The 13,380-nt window shown below is 43.5% G+C and overlaps 1 protein-coding gene across 5 annotated transcripts in view; it reads right to left on the reverse strand.

The window, feature by feature from the left end:
- LOC309567674 (NACHT, LRR and PYD domains-containing protein 3-like) overlaps positions 1–13,380 on the reverse strand; it is a 97,313-nt gene that overhangs the window by 24,879 nt on the left and 59,054 nt on the right. For 3 of the 5 annotated variants that reach the window (XM_082273107.1, XM_082273106.1, XM_082273108.1), the window contains 3 exons: positions 11,764–11,925; positions 8,812–8,973; positions 3,841–4,002 (listed from right to left, as the gene is read on the reverse strand). In XM_082273107.1, the coding sequence (XP_082129233.1) occupies positions 3,841–4,002; positions 8,812–8,973; positions 11,764–11,925 (486 nt within the window). The remainder of the gene's footprint in view (positions 1–3,840; positions 4,003–8,811; positions 8,974–11,763; positions 11,926–13,380) is intronic. The other 2 variants (XM_082273110.1, XM_082273109.1) reach the window with 1 other exon arrangement.

Raw genomic sequence — 13,380 nt, forward strand, 5'->3', positions numbered from 1 at the left:
GCAGACTTTTTTCAGTCATGCCCCTTTGACAGAAGCCGGCCGAAAGGTTGGTTTCTGTCGGACCAGCTGCGGTACACATGGGCCGAATGTCGACCGGTTTCTATTGAACCAGCCGATACTGCCACATGTTCAGCCCATGTGTATGGCCCTTAAGACTCCATGAAAATCATAGCAAATGAAACTGATGGTCCAAATCACATATTCGATATCCAGGGACAAATATACCAATACACTTAAATAGAATCTTTGAGGTTAACTTTACTCCACTAATGAAAACTATTAACCTTCCTAGCGGTATTCCCGAGTGTGACTCGGGGTAAAATTTTAGAGCCAAAAGCGGTAACCCCGAGTCACACTCGGGGTAGCGCTAAGAAGATCGCTGGATCCTGGTAGAGGTTTTACTTACCTTTTCTCCGGGATCCAGCGAAGAACACGGGCGGTGTGCGGCGGCGGAGCTTCCTCCCGATCGTCTGCGAGCCCCGGCTTCCGTCTCCGGCGACGTGACGTCCGCCGGGGGGTGGAACCGGCGGCAAATTCAAATGTAAAATGCACCAAACACACTGATACCGTTCAAAATAAAATAAAATCACATTACATTGCCCCCCAGTGCCCTTTCCTGCAGTTTTACTGTACTTTTTATGTAAATATATGTATATATATATATATATATATACGTATATATATATATACACATATATATATATATATATATATATATATATATATATATATATATATATACGTATATACATATATACATATATGTATATATATATATATATATATATATATATATATATACACGTAATTCTTGTGAATGAGCAGCCCAAACCAACTGTATATATATATATATATATAATAAATGTATACAGTTGGTTTGGGCTGCTCATTCACAAGAATTGCATGCAAAATAATGGTACCGCTTTCAGCACCTAAAATCCAAAAGAATCATACCGCCAGGGAGGTTAAGAAGGACCTCCAGAAATGGGACAAAGAAGCTTTTACCTGGTTTGAGTGGAACAGCACCCTGAAAATTAATTTACTACTAAGCTTTTTATACTTCTTGCAGACACATCCAATTAAACTTCTGCCAATCGTCCTGGGGGGGCTTGAGGACCAGGTTACTATTCTACCTTTAGAAGGGGAAAAAGGCCAGCAGGAACAGAACCACCCTGGCATTGCCAAAGCAGGGGGGAGATAGGGCTTCCAGACCTGGTCAAATACCGTGCAGTGATCCACATTACAAGACTCTGAGACTGTTGTACTCAAAGAACAGTAATCCTTGCAACAATCCTTTTATCTGTCAAAGGCCTACCTTGGGCCAAGATCCTGCCCCCTCACTCCAGTGCTATAATGGATCATCCAGTCACAGGGACTACCATCCTAGTGATCACGTCTCTCTTTAAAATTTCAACTCTTTCTCCAGCCCCTAGCCCTTTGATACCTGTCCTAGGAATGCCACAGTCCCCCCCTAGTGCAAATGACTGCAAGTTGCATGCCCTAATTACACGGGAGCTATTTCAGGTAACCCACTTTGAAGGTACAATATTTAGCAACTCACATGGTTGATGATTGGAACAGGCACATCTAAGGATGCAGGCATCCAGGCTAAAGCTGTCCACATAGGACCATCCTCCGCACCGCCATCTACGTCATCCCTTCCATGCTGCCCCTCGCTTTCAGATCGCTTTACTGCAGGGTGGTCTTCCCGGTCAGGATTACAGACTGGCAGCAGGCGGTGCAGAAGATGGTCTATGTGGACAGCTTTACCCCGGATGCCTGCATACTTAGATGTGCCTATTTTATTCATTAACCATGTGAGTTGCTAAATGCTGTACCTTCATTAAATGGAACCATATTGCTACACTTAGAGGCGCCCCTCTTCTCTTTGATACTCTGTGGCTCCTGCTGGATTTTGCTTCCAATCCCCTTGTGGAAGCGGCTATTTTTGGATGGACATTTTATGGTTACACAACCTATCACAATGCTATAATCTTTTTATATGGACTATAAATTGAAGGATTTATGAATAAATGGTTGTGGAACAAATCATCTGAGTTTCCATTCTTTCTTATGGGGAAATTTGCTTTGATATAAGAGTGCTTTGGATTACAAGCATGCTTCCGGAACGAATTATGCTCGCAATCCAAGGTTTTACTACTTATCTTTGCCCAAAAAGCCTCCATAGCTAACACTTACCAAGAGAATGGATGGCATAGACTGTGTGGACATCATCCAATATGATGGTGCAGACACATGCAATGGCCAGTAGCTCCCAGTTTTGGTGGTGGTTTTCTGTGGTATTATGTGTGTGTGGGGAGAGTGATGCCTGGACTGTGTATGACAAATGGTCCTTGCTCAGTATTAGAGGTGGCTGCGTGGGACTCAATGTTCTGGATGTTCTCGGGAGGGCTGCAGCTCTGGGTGTTCTCTGTTATGGCCCCTGGATACCCCAGAGACTAAGGAGCACAGAGATTGGCTAGATACAAAATCATGACAAGTTGGTATAAAACTCCACAGCTCTTACATAAAATTGATCCCCATATACCATCTCTATGCTGCAGAAGTCACCGGGTGTAGGACACCTTACTACACATATTTTGAGAATGTCCTACATTACAGAATTTCTGGATGGCAGTAGCCACTAGCCACTATGATTTATAGGGTGATGAGTGTGTCTCATACAGCAGCACGCCTACTGCACATTTGTAGGCAGGTGCACTCTGTATTCTCTACTGCAGCTGATGCTGGACTGCAATGTCAAAAAAGGAAGTGGAGGTAAACTGGGGTTTTCTATACTTCCTCAGTCACAAGGGACAGTGATCCAGTTGGATGCTTTTGTCCCATGTGACCCTGATGGCCATCTTGGGTCAGGAAGAGTCTATTTAAGACTCCCCCCACAGACTATGTGGGTGGCTAGTGTAGGGACAGGTTCCCCATTTGTCAGGGACAGCATTAGCGATAGGGAAAGGTTCTGGTGGAGTAGAAAGAGAGCAGGATCTACGTCTACCTTCTTAGGAGGCTTCTCCTTTGGGTTGGACCAGTCATGCTACACTCTGCTCCTCGTGGAAGACTCTGTCGGCAACTCTGAGTCTACATACCGCTGTCTCTACCCTACACTGTTGTAAATGATCCTGGTCCTGTAAGCCTCTCTACCAGGCCTGCTTGTACTGTTGAGCTTTTTTTTTACAATTGTTTTTGGCCAGTTGGGACTCTGTGTGCCACACCACGCTGCACCTACTCAACACGTTACCCCAAAGTCAGTGAAAGTGATACAAAAATTCTCTTCTCAAACACCTCCTCAGTGCCGCTAAGGCCTGCATACGAGCCATGCGGAGGGATTCTTCTCCACTTACTACTGAGCAATGGCTAGCCCAAGTATCTTTCACACAGTTAATAGAGCAGGTAGCAACTGACCTGAGAGATCAAATGATAAATCAGTTCAAATCTGGACCCCTTGGTTCATCTACAGAGACTCCAAGACTACATGAGCCTACCGTATAGAATTACCCCTCTGGGTAATAGGCTGTGGAACTCCCCCCCCCCCCTTCTTTTTCCTGAACTTGACCCTAATTTCGGCATGCTTCTCCTCAGTCCCTCGTGTATGTTTTTTTCCCTCTAGTGGAAAAGGGAAAAACTATTACTCGCATGGTATGTGAATTTTTATTGGTCTCTGACACTTACTGTAGACATTTTGGACATTTGACTCGTACACTACCATGGTATCGTTTTGTGTAAAAAATTGCTCTGATCTGAAGGTGTTGAATATAAAGAATTTCTGTTTTTAAACGGTTGTAAAGATGTCTCAGATTATTGGTTCTATCATTCTGTTACACTCACCGTAATTCCTCTATCTGGCTTGTTGGCAGAGCCGCCATCAACTCCCTGAAGCCAGGACCTTCCAGTCTGTTATGAGACAGGTCAAGTTTCTTCACAGTCTGGTTATTCCTTATTCCAGATGCCAGGTCAGTGCAGGAATGGTGCAAGTTATTGTGTGTCAAGCTATAAAAGAAGAATGAATGTTAATAAAAATTGTTTTAACAAAATTAACACAGCCTTTCCATCCCCACAGTAAGCCAATTTTCTTTTGCTCTTAGGGTTCTAGCTTACCCTCTGTAGTACCCATTGGAGATCACTCCTCACTTGATGTGGACGGGAGGCCTGGAAGAGTTGATTGGTGGCCACTATAAATGATTATTAATTAAATTACAGGCATGATGAATCCTTTCACTTTCACTGGTGTAGCTGTGTTACCATGAAACAAACCTACAGCAGGTGAATTATTTTAGTCGTTCTCAAAAATTGTGCTTTACGCAGAGGTAATCCGGGAAAATGTACATTCATCTGATCACTTCTACATGGTCAGTGGTAGACCCTGCATGCAGGGGGGCTTCCCCTCCATGCACACCTTATTTCACCTGATGTTTTCATAAATCGGACCTGTCACTACAATCACAAGGCATTCTTATAAGAACAATAAAAAAAATACATAAATAATAAAAAAAAATAAACAAATAAAAATACACTGCTTAACCACTTGCCGACTGCCGCACGACTATATACGGCGGCAGTCAGCCCATCACAGGCAAAGTGACGTAGGGGTACATCACAAGCCTGTGAGGCTCTAGGGGGCGAGCGCGCGCCGCTGGAGGCGCGCTTCCGCCCCCGCTTGTTCGCGGACCCCCCCGCGCGTGTGACCGACGGACCCGATGTCCGCCGGTCACTCGCGATCGTCGGGTGGAGAGGGAGAAAGGCAGGCGACTAATGTAAACAAAGCCGTCTGTCATTCTCCCTGATGTAAACAAAGCCGTCTGTCATTCTCCCTGATGTAAACAAAACCGTCTGACATTCTCCCTGATGTAAACAAAGCCGCCTGTCATTCTCCCTGATGTAAACAAAGCCGCCTGTCATTCTCCCCTGTGTAAGTGCAGAGATCATATGGTCCTGCTATGTAGGATCGTATTTCTCTGTTGTTACACAAACAGCCACATCCCTTTACAGTTAGAATCACGCCCCTAGGGACACACTTAACCCCTCCCTCTCCAATAAAGTTAACCCCTTCCCTGCCAGTGTCATTATTACAGTAACAGTGCATATGTATAGCACTGATTACTGTAGTAATGTCACTGGTAACCCCAAAGGGTCAAAAATGTCAGTCAAGGGTCCGATCTGTCCGCCGCAATGTCGCAGTCCCGCAAAAAAATCGCAGATCGCCACCATTACTTGTTAAAAATAAATAAATAAAAATGACAAAAATCTTTCCCTTAGTTAGTAAATGCAATAACTTTTGTGCACACCAATCAAAATACGCTAATTGCGATTTTTTTTACCAAACATATGTAGCATAAAACAAATTGGCCTAAAATGTTAAAAAAAAATTATTTTTTATTTTTTTGGGGGGGGGAATTTCATATAAAAAAATGTGAAAAATATTGTTATTTTTTCAAAATTGGCGCTCTTTTTTTGTTTATAGCACAAAAAGTAAAAATCGCACAGGTGATTTGTGGGGAAAACAAAGACATAAATTTAATTTGGGTACAGCGTTGCACAACCGCGCAATTGTCCGTTAAAATAACGTAGTGCCGAATCGCAGAATATGGCCTGGTCAGGAATGGGGTAAAATCTTCCGGTCTTAAAGCGTTTAAAAATACACTCATTGAGCATTTTTTTGTCAAGGACATGTAGCTAAATACATTTTGGCCTAAATATATGACAACAATTTAATATATTGGATATTTTTTAACTGTCAAAGTAGAAAAATATTGTTATTTTTTCAAAATTGTCGCTTTTTTTTATTAATATCGCAAAAAATGAAAAGCGCAGAGGTGATCAAATACCACCAAAAGAAAGCTCTGTTTGTGGGAAAAAAAGGACGTAAATTTAGTTTGGGTATGGTGTTGCATGACCGCGCAATTGTCAGTTAAAGTCGCACAGTGCCGAATCGCAAAAAGTGGCCTGGGCGTAAAGCAGGAAAATCCTCCGGTCCTAAAGTGGTTAAGCCTTTCACTTTCACTGGTGTAGCAGTGTTACCGTGAAACAAACCCACAGCAGGTGAATTATTTTAATCATTCACAAAAATTGTGCTTTACGCAGAGGTGATCTGGGAAAAAGTACAATCATCTGATCACTTCTACATGGTCAATGGTAGACCCTGCATGCAGGGGGGCTTCCCCTCCATGCACCCCTTATTTCACCTGATGTTTTCATAAATCGGACCTGTCACTACAATCACAAGGCATTCTTATAAGAACAATAAAAAAAATACATAAATAATAAAAAAAATAAACAAATAAAAATACACTGCTTAAAAACAAATTAAAGGAACACTTTTTAATCACAGTATAGCAGCAAGTTAATTAAACTTCTGGGATATTGAGATATCGATCTGGTAAGTTAAGTAGCAGAGGGGTTGTTAATCATTTTCTTCACAAAAAAAGATCTGGGTCCTGCTTGAAAATTATGGCAGGATAACGTAACCTAAAATGTCCTAAGCTGTTCCGAAAAAACTCTCCATGGGGAGGAGAGATAATGACAAAAAAACACAATATACTAGAGCGCTAAAGGACAAGCTTAGATGAAAACAGATCCACTGATGATCACAGCACATTAAGGTGTATGTTTGATAAACTGAGAAGTTTTCTCTCAGTTCAATTCTCGGCAGTTCTCAGAGAAAAAATATCTCCTCTGGCACCCAGTTTAGAAGGCGGAGAACTTCACTTCTCACCGGGTGATCAGAGGAGAAGTTTTTCCTCTGAGAACTGCCGAGATCTGTGTATAACTGGGTGGACTGCCTGTAATCTCACGAGATTTTGTGAGATTACAGCCGCCCCTAAATTTAAAAAGTGAAACCAAAGTTTAAAAGCACTCATAATGACATGTTCTGACACATGAAAACATATCTATACACACACACATGCACAGTATATATATATATACACACACACATATATATGTTTATTAAAAGTACACCTAAGGTCATTGAGTGGCCTAATCAGTCTCCAGACCTTAATCCTATAGAGAATTTATAGAGGGAGCTGAAACTTCGAGCAGCCAAGAAACCTTAAGGATTTGGAGAAGATCTGTAAAGAAGAGTGGACCAAAATTCCTCCTGAGAGGTGTGCAAACCTGGTCACCAACTACAAGAAACGTCTGACCTCTGTGCTTGCCAATGAAGGGTTTCTCCACCAAGTACTAAGCCATGTTTTGCTTGGGGATCAAATAATTATTTTACTCACTGAACTGCAACTTAATTTATAACATTTGTATCATGTGTTTTTTCTGGATTTTTGGTTGATATTCTGTCTCTATTATTTAAAATACACCTATGATAAAAATGATAGACCCGCCATTTCTTTGTAAGTGGGCAAACTTACAAAATCTGCAGGGGATCAAATAATTATTTCCCCCATTGTATACTCTTAATATGTTTCTACAATGTATAATGGGATATCGAATAGGAAACTTTTATTGCTTAAAGGAGAAGTCTGGGGAAACTCATTTGGCTGTATTTCTCCTGTGGATCACAGGAGTGCAGTTCGTTCTGTACTCCTGTGACTCATTTTCAGGAGTGGGCTGAAGCCCACTGTCGGCTGACGTCACAGAGCCAGTCCAGTCTCTGGAAGGATCTCACATTAATGTCGGGATCCACAAAGCAGCTGGCTCAGAATCTCAGTGTGCCGCTGAGAGTCAGAGCCAGCTGCTCCAGCCTCCTCTATAGCCCAGTGTGACGGGAGTCACTTTGGTTGGGGGTGCCTGTGGGGGGCCTGTGGAACCCAGCTTACCTTAGAGAGGTTTGGAAATCCCTCTCTAAGCCCCTCAGGCCTCTCTTATGTTTAAGTCACCCTGTGTCTATGAGGGATCAAAAATGAAAGATCGTGACAATGGAGTCGGAATCTGCCCACATGCCTGGACCAGCACCTGGCTTAGCCTCTCAGCGATCCACTGAGAGCCTGAGCCAGCCTCTCCGATCCCTCCACAGCCCAGCACTCCAGTGAGCGCAGGGAGGCAGAGCAGAGAGCATGTGACTGACAGTCACCAGCTCTCTGCTCAGGGAGCTGTGAGAACTGAGCGATTAGCTGTGTTTGATCGCTTTATTCTCAAGCTTTAGAACCAGTGGGGGACCAATGCTGCATCCACCTAGGTAAGTATGATTCTGAAAAAAAAAAAAAAAACCCATACTTCTTTAAATCATGTATTGTCAGCTAAAGTTATAATCTGTTTGAACCCCAGCATGGCATGCCAGGGGTGGACTCATACCTCCACTAGCGATCACATCACAGGATGTGTGTTCTTCCCTCTTTTCCCATTAAGCCAAAAATGAGCTACACTCCAAGGAACACTCCCCCAAATAGGAAAGACAAGAGGCACGTCGCTCCAGGTGAGCCAATTAAGCTTGTTAGGCTCCACACGTGGGTGCTCGCCCCAGCTTGCTTCTGTGGAACAAGTACTGGAAAAAGGATGGCCCGCACACCATGACTGATCCTGAGCCCTTTTTTTTTATTACTGCAACATCCCAAAGTGGCACACACAGGACAATGACAGGCTACAGATGGTTCAGGATCAGTCATGCGGCTGTGGCCAATCCTTTTTTCCATTGCTCTCCCATGTACCCTGACAACAGGAAGTGACCTCACCTCTGGCCGACGCACCACTGCACATAGGTAAACCCACTAACACAGGGCATTAATACCCACATAATTACAGTGACTACAGTGGCACCTACCACCAGTTCTAGTAAAACTAACTTCATAGGAGATCATATTTTGTAACGATGTCTCAGAATATATTTTCTGTCATTCCTGTTAAACTTACCGTAAGTCCTCTATCTGACTTGTTGGCAAAGCTGCCATCAACTCAATGAAGTCGGGAGCCTCCAGTTTGTTATGAGACAGGTCAAGTATTTTCAGAGTCTGGTTATTTCTTATTGCACATGCCAGGTCAGTGCAGGAACGGTGCAAGTTATTGTATGTCAAACTATAAAAGAAGAAAGAATAGGAATAGAATTAGTCCTGAGAAAAAACGAAAGTGCAATTTCCCATTCTTGCTGTAAATTAGCTTTCTTGTGGCAAGTTCACTGTGCTCTTAGGGTGCTAAAGTTCTCTGATCGTGATCAAGATATACTATACTAGTAATGGCAGGGATCAGGAACTTGGGACTTGGGATGGTGTGGCGGCCAATCTGGCCCTAACTGACACTAGCAGGGAGGGTTCCAAACTGACTAACTGACATCAATAGTGACACTAATATAGTGATCAGTGATAATTCTGTACACTGTACTAATGACAAAATGGCTGGGAAAGGGTTAACAACTTGAAGACCAGGCTTTTTCTGTCACTTTTTGTTTAAATCAGTATTTTTTGCTAGAAAATTATTTATAACCCCCAAACATTATAGATTTTTTTTTTTTTTTTTAACAGAGACCCTAGGGCAGTGATGGCGAACTTTGGCACCCCAGATGTTTTGGAACTACATTTCCCATGAGTGCAGAGTGCATGAGCATCATGGGAAATGTAGTTCCAAAACATCTACGGTGCCAAGGTTTGCCATCACTACCCTAGGGAGTAAAAATGACGATCGTTGTCATTTTTTATGTCACACGGTATTTGAGCAGCAAAGTTTTGGAAAAAAATACACTTTAATTAAAAAAAAAAAAAACAGAACACAATAGTTTCCCATATTTTTTTTGTATAATGTGAAAGACGATGTTACACCGAGTAAATAGATACCTAACATGTCACGCTTTAAAATTGCCCACGCTTGTGGAATGGCGACAAACTACTGTACTCAAAGAGGAGTTCTGCACCCCCATGAAAAAATTAAAAGTCATATAAATACAAATTCTGTAGCTGCTGACTTTTAAATATTAGAACTTACCTGTCCAGGGTTCCTGCGATGTCGGCACCCGAAGCTGATTTTCGTATCGGCTCTCAGGGCACTGCTGACGCCCTTTTTGTATAGGACCCTGCCGCCACCATTCAGGGTAAGGGCCCAGCAGTGAAGCCTATTGGCTTCACTGCTGGTTTTCCTGCTCCGCATGCTCGAAGCACACTGTGCTTTGTAATTGGCCCGGCACTAGAGGAAGAAGAAGGGGGCCTAACTTCCGAAGGACAACACTGTGGCGCTGTCTCCCAGAAGTGGGGAAGGGTACCTGTCAAAAACATTCCAAATGTGGCACCGGAGGGGGGGGAGGAACTCCGCTTTAAAAATCTCCATAGGCAAGGCTTTAAATGCCTTTACAGGTCACCCGTTTAGAGTTACAGAGGAAGACCAGCACTAGAATTATTGCTCTCACTCTAACATTCGCGGCGATACCTCACATGTGTAGTTCCAATACCTCACATGTGTGGTCCTCTTTATGAAGAGATCTGGTGTCAAAAATACCCCAAATCTCTTTAATCTTTCGCTTTTGTTTTTTTTTTTTTTTCTTCCAGCCTGGACCGGAAGTGATGTCATGTCACTACGGTCCTCCAAGGCTATAGAGTCGATCAAAGAGGGTTGACTCTTTGGTCACCTATGGGAGCAGACGGCCGCACCGTCTTATCACTGAGCTAACCGGCGGTAATGGTATGCCCGAGAAGCAGCAAGAGGGGGGGGAAACATCCCCTCCTGCCTCTTCGGAAACCAGCTCTGTTTACATTTATGCCTGTTATCCCTATAAAATTTGAACTCAGGTCATGGACTCTAAGTTAAGAACATTAGGATGGTTACTGCTAACTATTGCTTATATTGTGGTGAAGGGTCATCTCCCTGGAAGTGATGCTCCAACCTAGCCTACTGCATTTGTATTTGTGTATACCTTGTAGGAGACACTTTGTTAGAAGGACTACATTTCAACCTTATTTGCACTAAACTGTATTTATAACCATTACTACTGTTACCTAGGCAGTGGAAGGGCTCTACCCAGATAAGCTGTATTTGTATGCCGTAAGAGTTTTGTTACCTAACGGTTTCTTTTGGCCTGGTGACAGTCTCCCGAATGTAATGTACAAATTTTATTGCACTCCAACCAACTGAACCTTTATTTTGTAAGATGCCCATCCTTTGTGTATGTGTATGTGTGTGTGATAATTTGATCTTGGGAACAAGAGCATTGTTGTCATGTTACTTGGCCCATGAGGGCAGGGTCTAATTTTGTGGGGTGGATGTAGGACCTTCCTAGGCAAATTTATCTTTTCATTCCTTCTGTAGTCAAAGGAGCAATGCTTGTTTGTTCTGGTATGTTCAGGGCTTCACAGGCTGGGTGTTTGAATGTCTCTCCCTATGCTCTTGAAGATTCTTAAAGGGGCACAGGAAATGAATCAAAAGACCAACCTGAATTTTTATCATGGCCTAGCCAATCCCTTGAGAGGAGCATCCAGAAGGTGGCTTGGAAGGTGATAAATAGTCTGAAGCCCTGGGGAGATTGTTCTGTCATTGGCAGGGAGGTTCAAGGGCCTCTGGGGCTGTTGTCCCCTGAGGAAGTCTGTGGACTGGGTAGCTGTTCTCTGAGGTCTGAACTGTGGCAAAGCTCAGGACCTGAAGTGATCTTTCTGAGGAGCTGGCTGTATGACTTACCATAGCATAAGGGATCTGGTCTGGAGAAGGATTTTCTCCCTCACTGGGAAGTGTCCAGAGGAAGCTGGAATTTGTACAGCTGCCCTAGGGACTTGTGGGTACTAACCCTGAATTGTGATCCCGGGTGACTGTGTGTTTTTGGGATTCTGTGTTCTGGTTGAAAAGGTGTCTCAGTCAGAATATTGGTTCTATCATTTCTCTTATACTCACCGAAAGTCCTTTATACGGCTTGTTGGCAGAGCTGCCATCAACTCACTGAAGTCGAGACCTTCAAGTTTGTTATAAGACAGGGCAAGTCTTTTCACGGTCTGGTTATTCCTTATTCCAGATGCCAGGTCAGTGCAGGAATGGTGCAAATTATTGTGTGTCAAACTACAAAAAGAAAGCATGTTAATAGAAATTTTTTAAAAATCCCATCCCCATTCCCTTTCATTGTGCTCTTAGGGTGCTAATGTTCTAGACCAGGGCTTCCCAAACTTTTTTGGGCCAAGACCCACTTCTGAATACAGTTATTTTTCGGGACCCACTTGCTTGTAATTGAATATTGTAAAGCGCTACAGAATTTGTTGGCGCTATATAAATGCAAATAATAATAATGCATATTTTAAAGGGAGGGGAATGTTAAATTAGAAATATCAATTTACTACTTTTCAATTTTATTGAATACACTTGCCAGATGTTCTAAGTGAGGGGTCAGAAACCCGTGGCATGTGTGACATATAAGCAGAGTTGTAAGTAATCAGCACCCTCATAGACAGTATAAGGCAGGTAAAGGATAGAAATCAACCACCCCAGGATAGTGATCAGCAGGCTATATGGCACGCACCCTCCTTCCTCTCCCAGCGGTCCACAGTGAAGGTGAAGCCCCTGTTTGCCCTCTCCAGGGCCCAGCACACCTCACCAGAGTCTCCATGATGAGGAGGTCTATGCTAATCTTAGTGTCCTGGCTCTTCGCATACAGATCCTCTACTGGGGTCACAGAAGCTGCCATGAACTCCTGACACCACCGGGCCACCTGGTCCTCTTATGACACTGAAGCTGCCGTCTCTGCCTGCTATAGCTGAGAGAACCCCAATGCCAGTCTAGCCACCATCGCTGACACCAGCAGGACCAAGGAGCTGGCTCTGCACCATGAACATATCCTACATAACAGTCCACATACGTACTCACTGATGCAAGTATCCTCCTCGTGGGAAATGCAGACCAGCCTCCATAAACTACGTGGGCGGGGTCCTGAATCCATCGCAATTTGACTGCTCTGGCTCTCTGTAATTTAATCATTCTCAAACGGTGTGTTTTATGTAGAGGTGATTAGGTAGATGTACCACCATCTGATCACATCTACATATTAATGGGAGAACCAGCATACAGGGGGTCTGTCAGGATGCAGGTATGAACCTACAACCTCTGCTGTGTCTGGCAATGTCTCTTATGCTGAGCCACCTGGGTTGTTGGACGGCTCCCTGGACAATACCTTAAATGATCCTGCCTTAAACCCTGTTTTTCTTGAACCTTGAACTCTTTGCTTCTCCCATAAACCTGATTTAAGCCATGTCTCTGCATTTCCTGTTTGCTAGATTATTGGGCTCTTTCCAGCCAATATCTCGCTCTTATCACTCTTGCTACTCTCTGTATCTTTGCTACCACTGGTTACCGACCCTTGGCTTGTTCAGCGACTATGCTTCTGCTTGATCCCAAACTGCAACCACTTGTTACTGAACTTTTGCTTGTTTACTGACTATGCTTCTGCTTATCCCAATCTGCTATATCTGCTACTGTACCCGAGCTTGCTCACCTTCTGATGGGGCAATCCTGAGGACTGCAACC

Source organism: Pelophylax lessonae, assembly GCF_965119305.1.
Source record: "Pelophylax lessonae genome assembly, chromosome: 1".
In the NCBI taxonomy this organism is placed as follows: domain Eukaryota; kingdom Metazoa; phylum Chordata; class Amphibia; order Anura; family Ranidae; genus Pelophylax; species Pelophylax lessonae.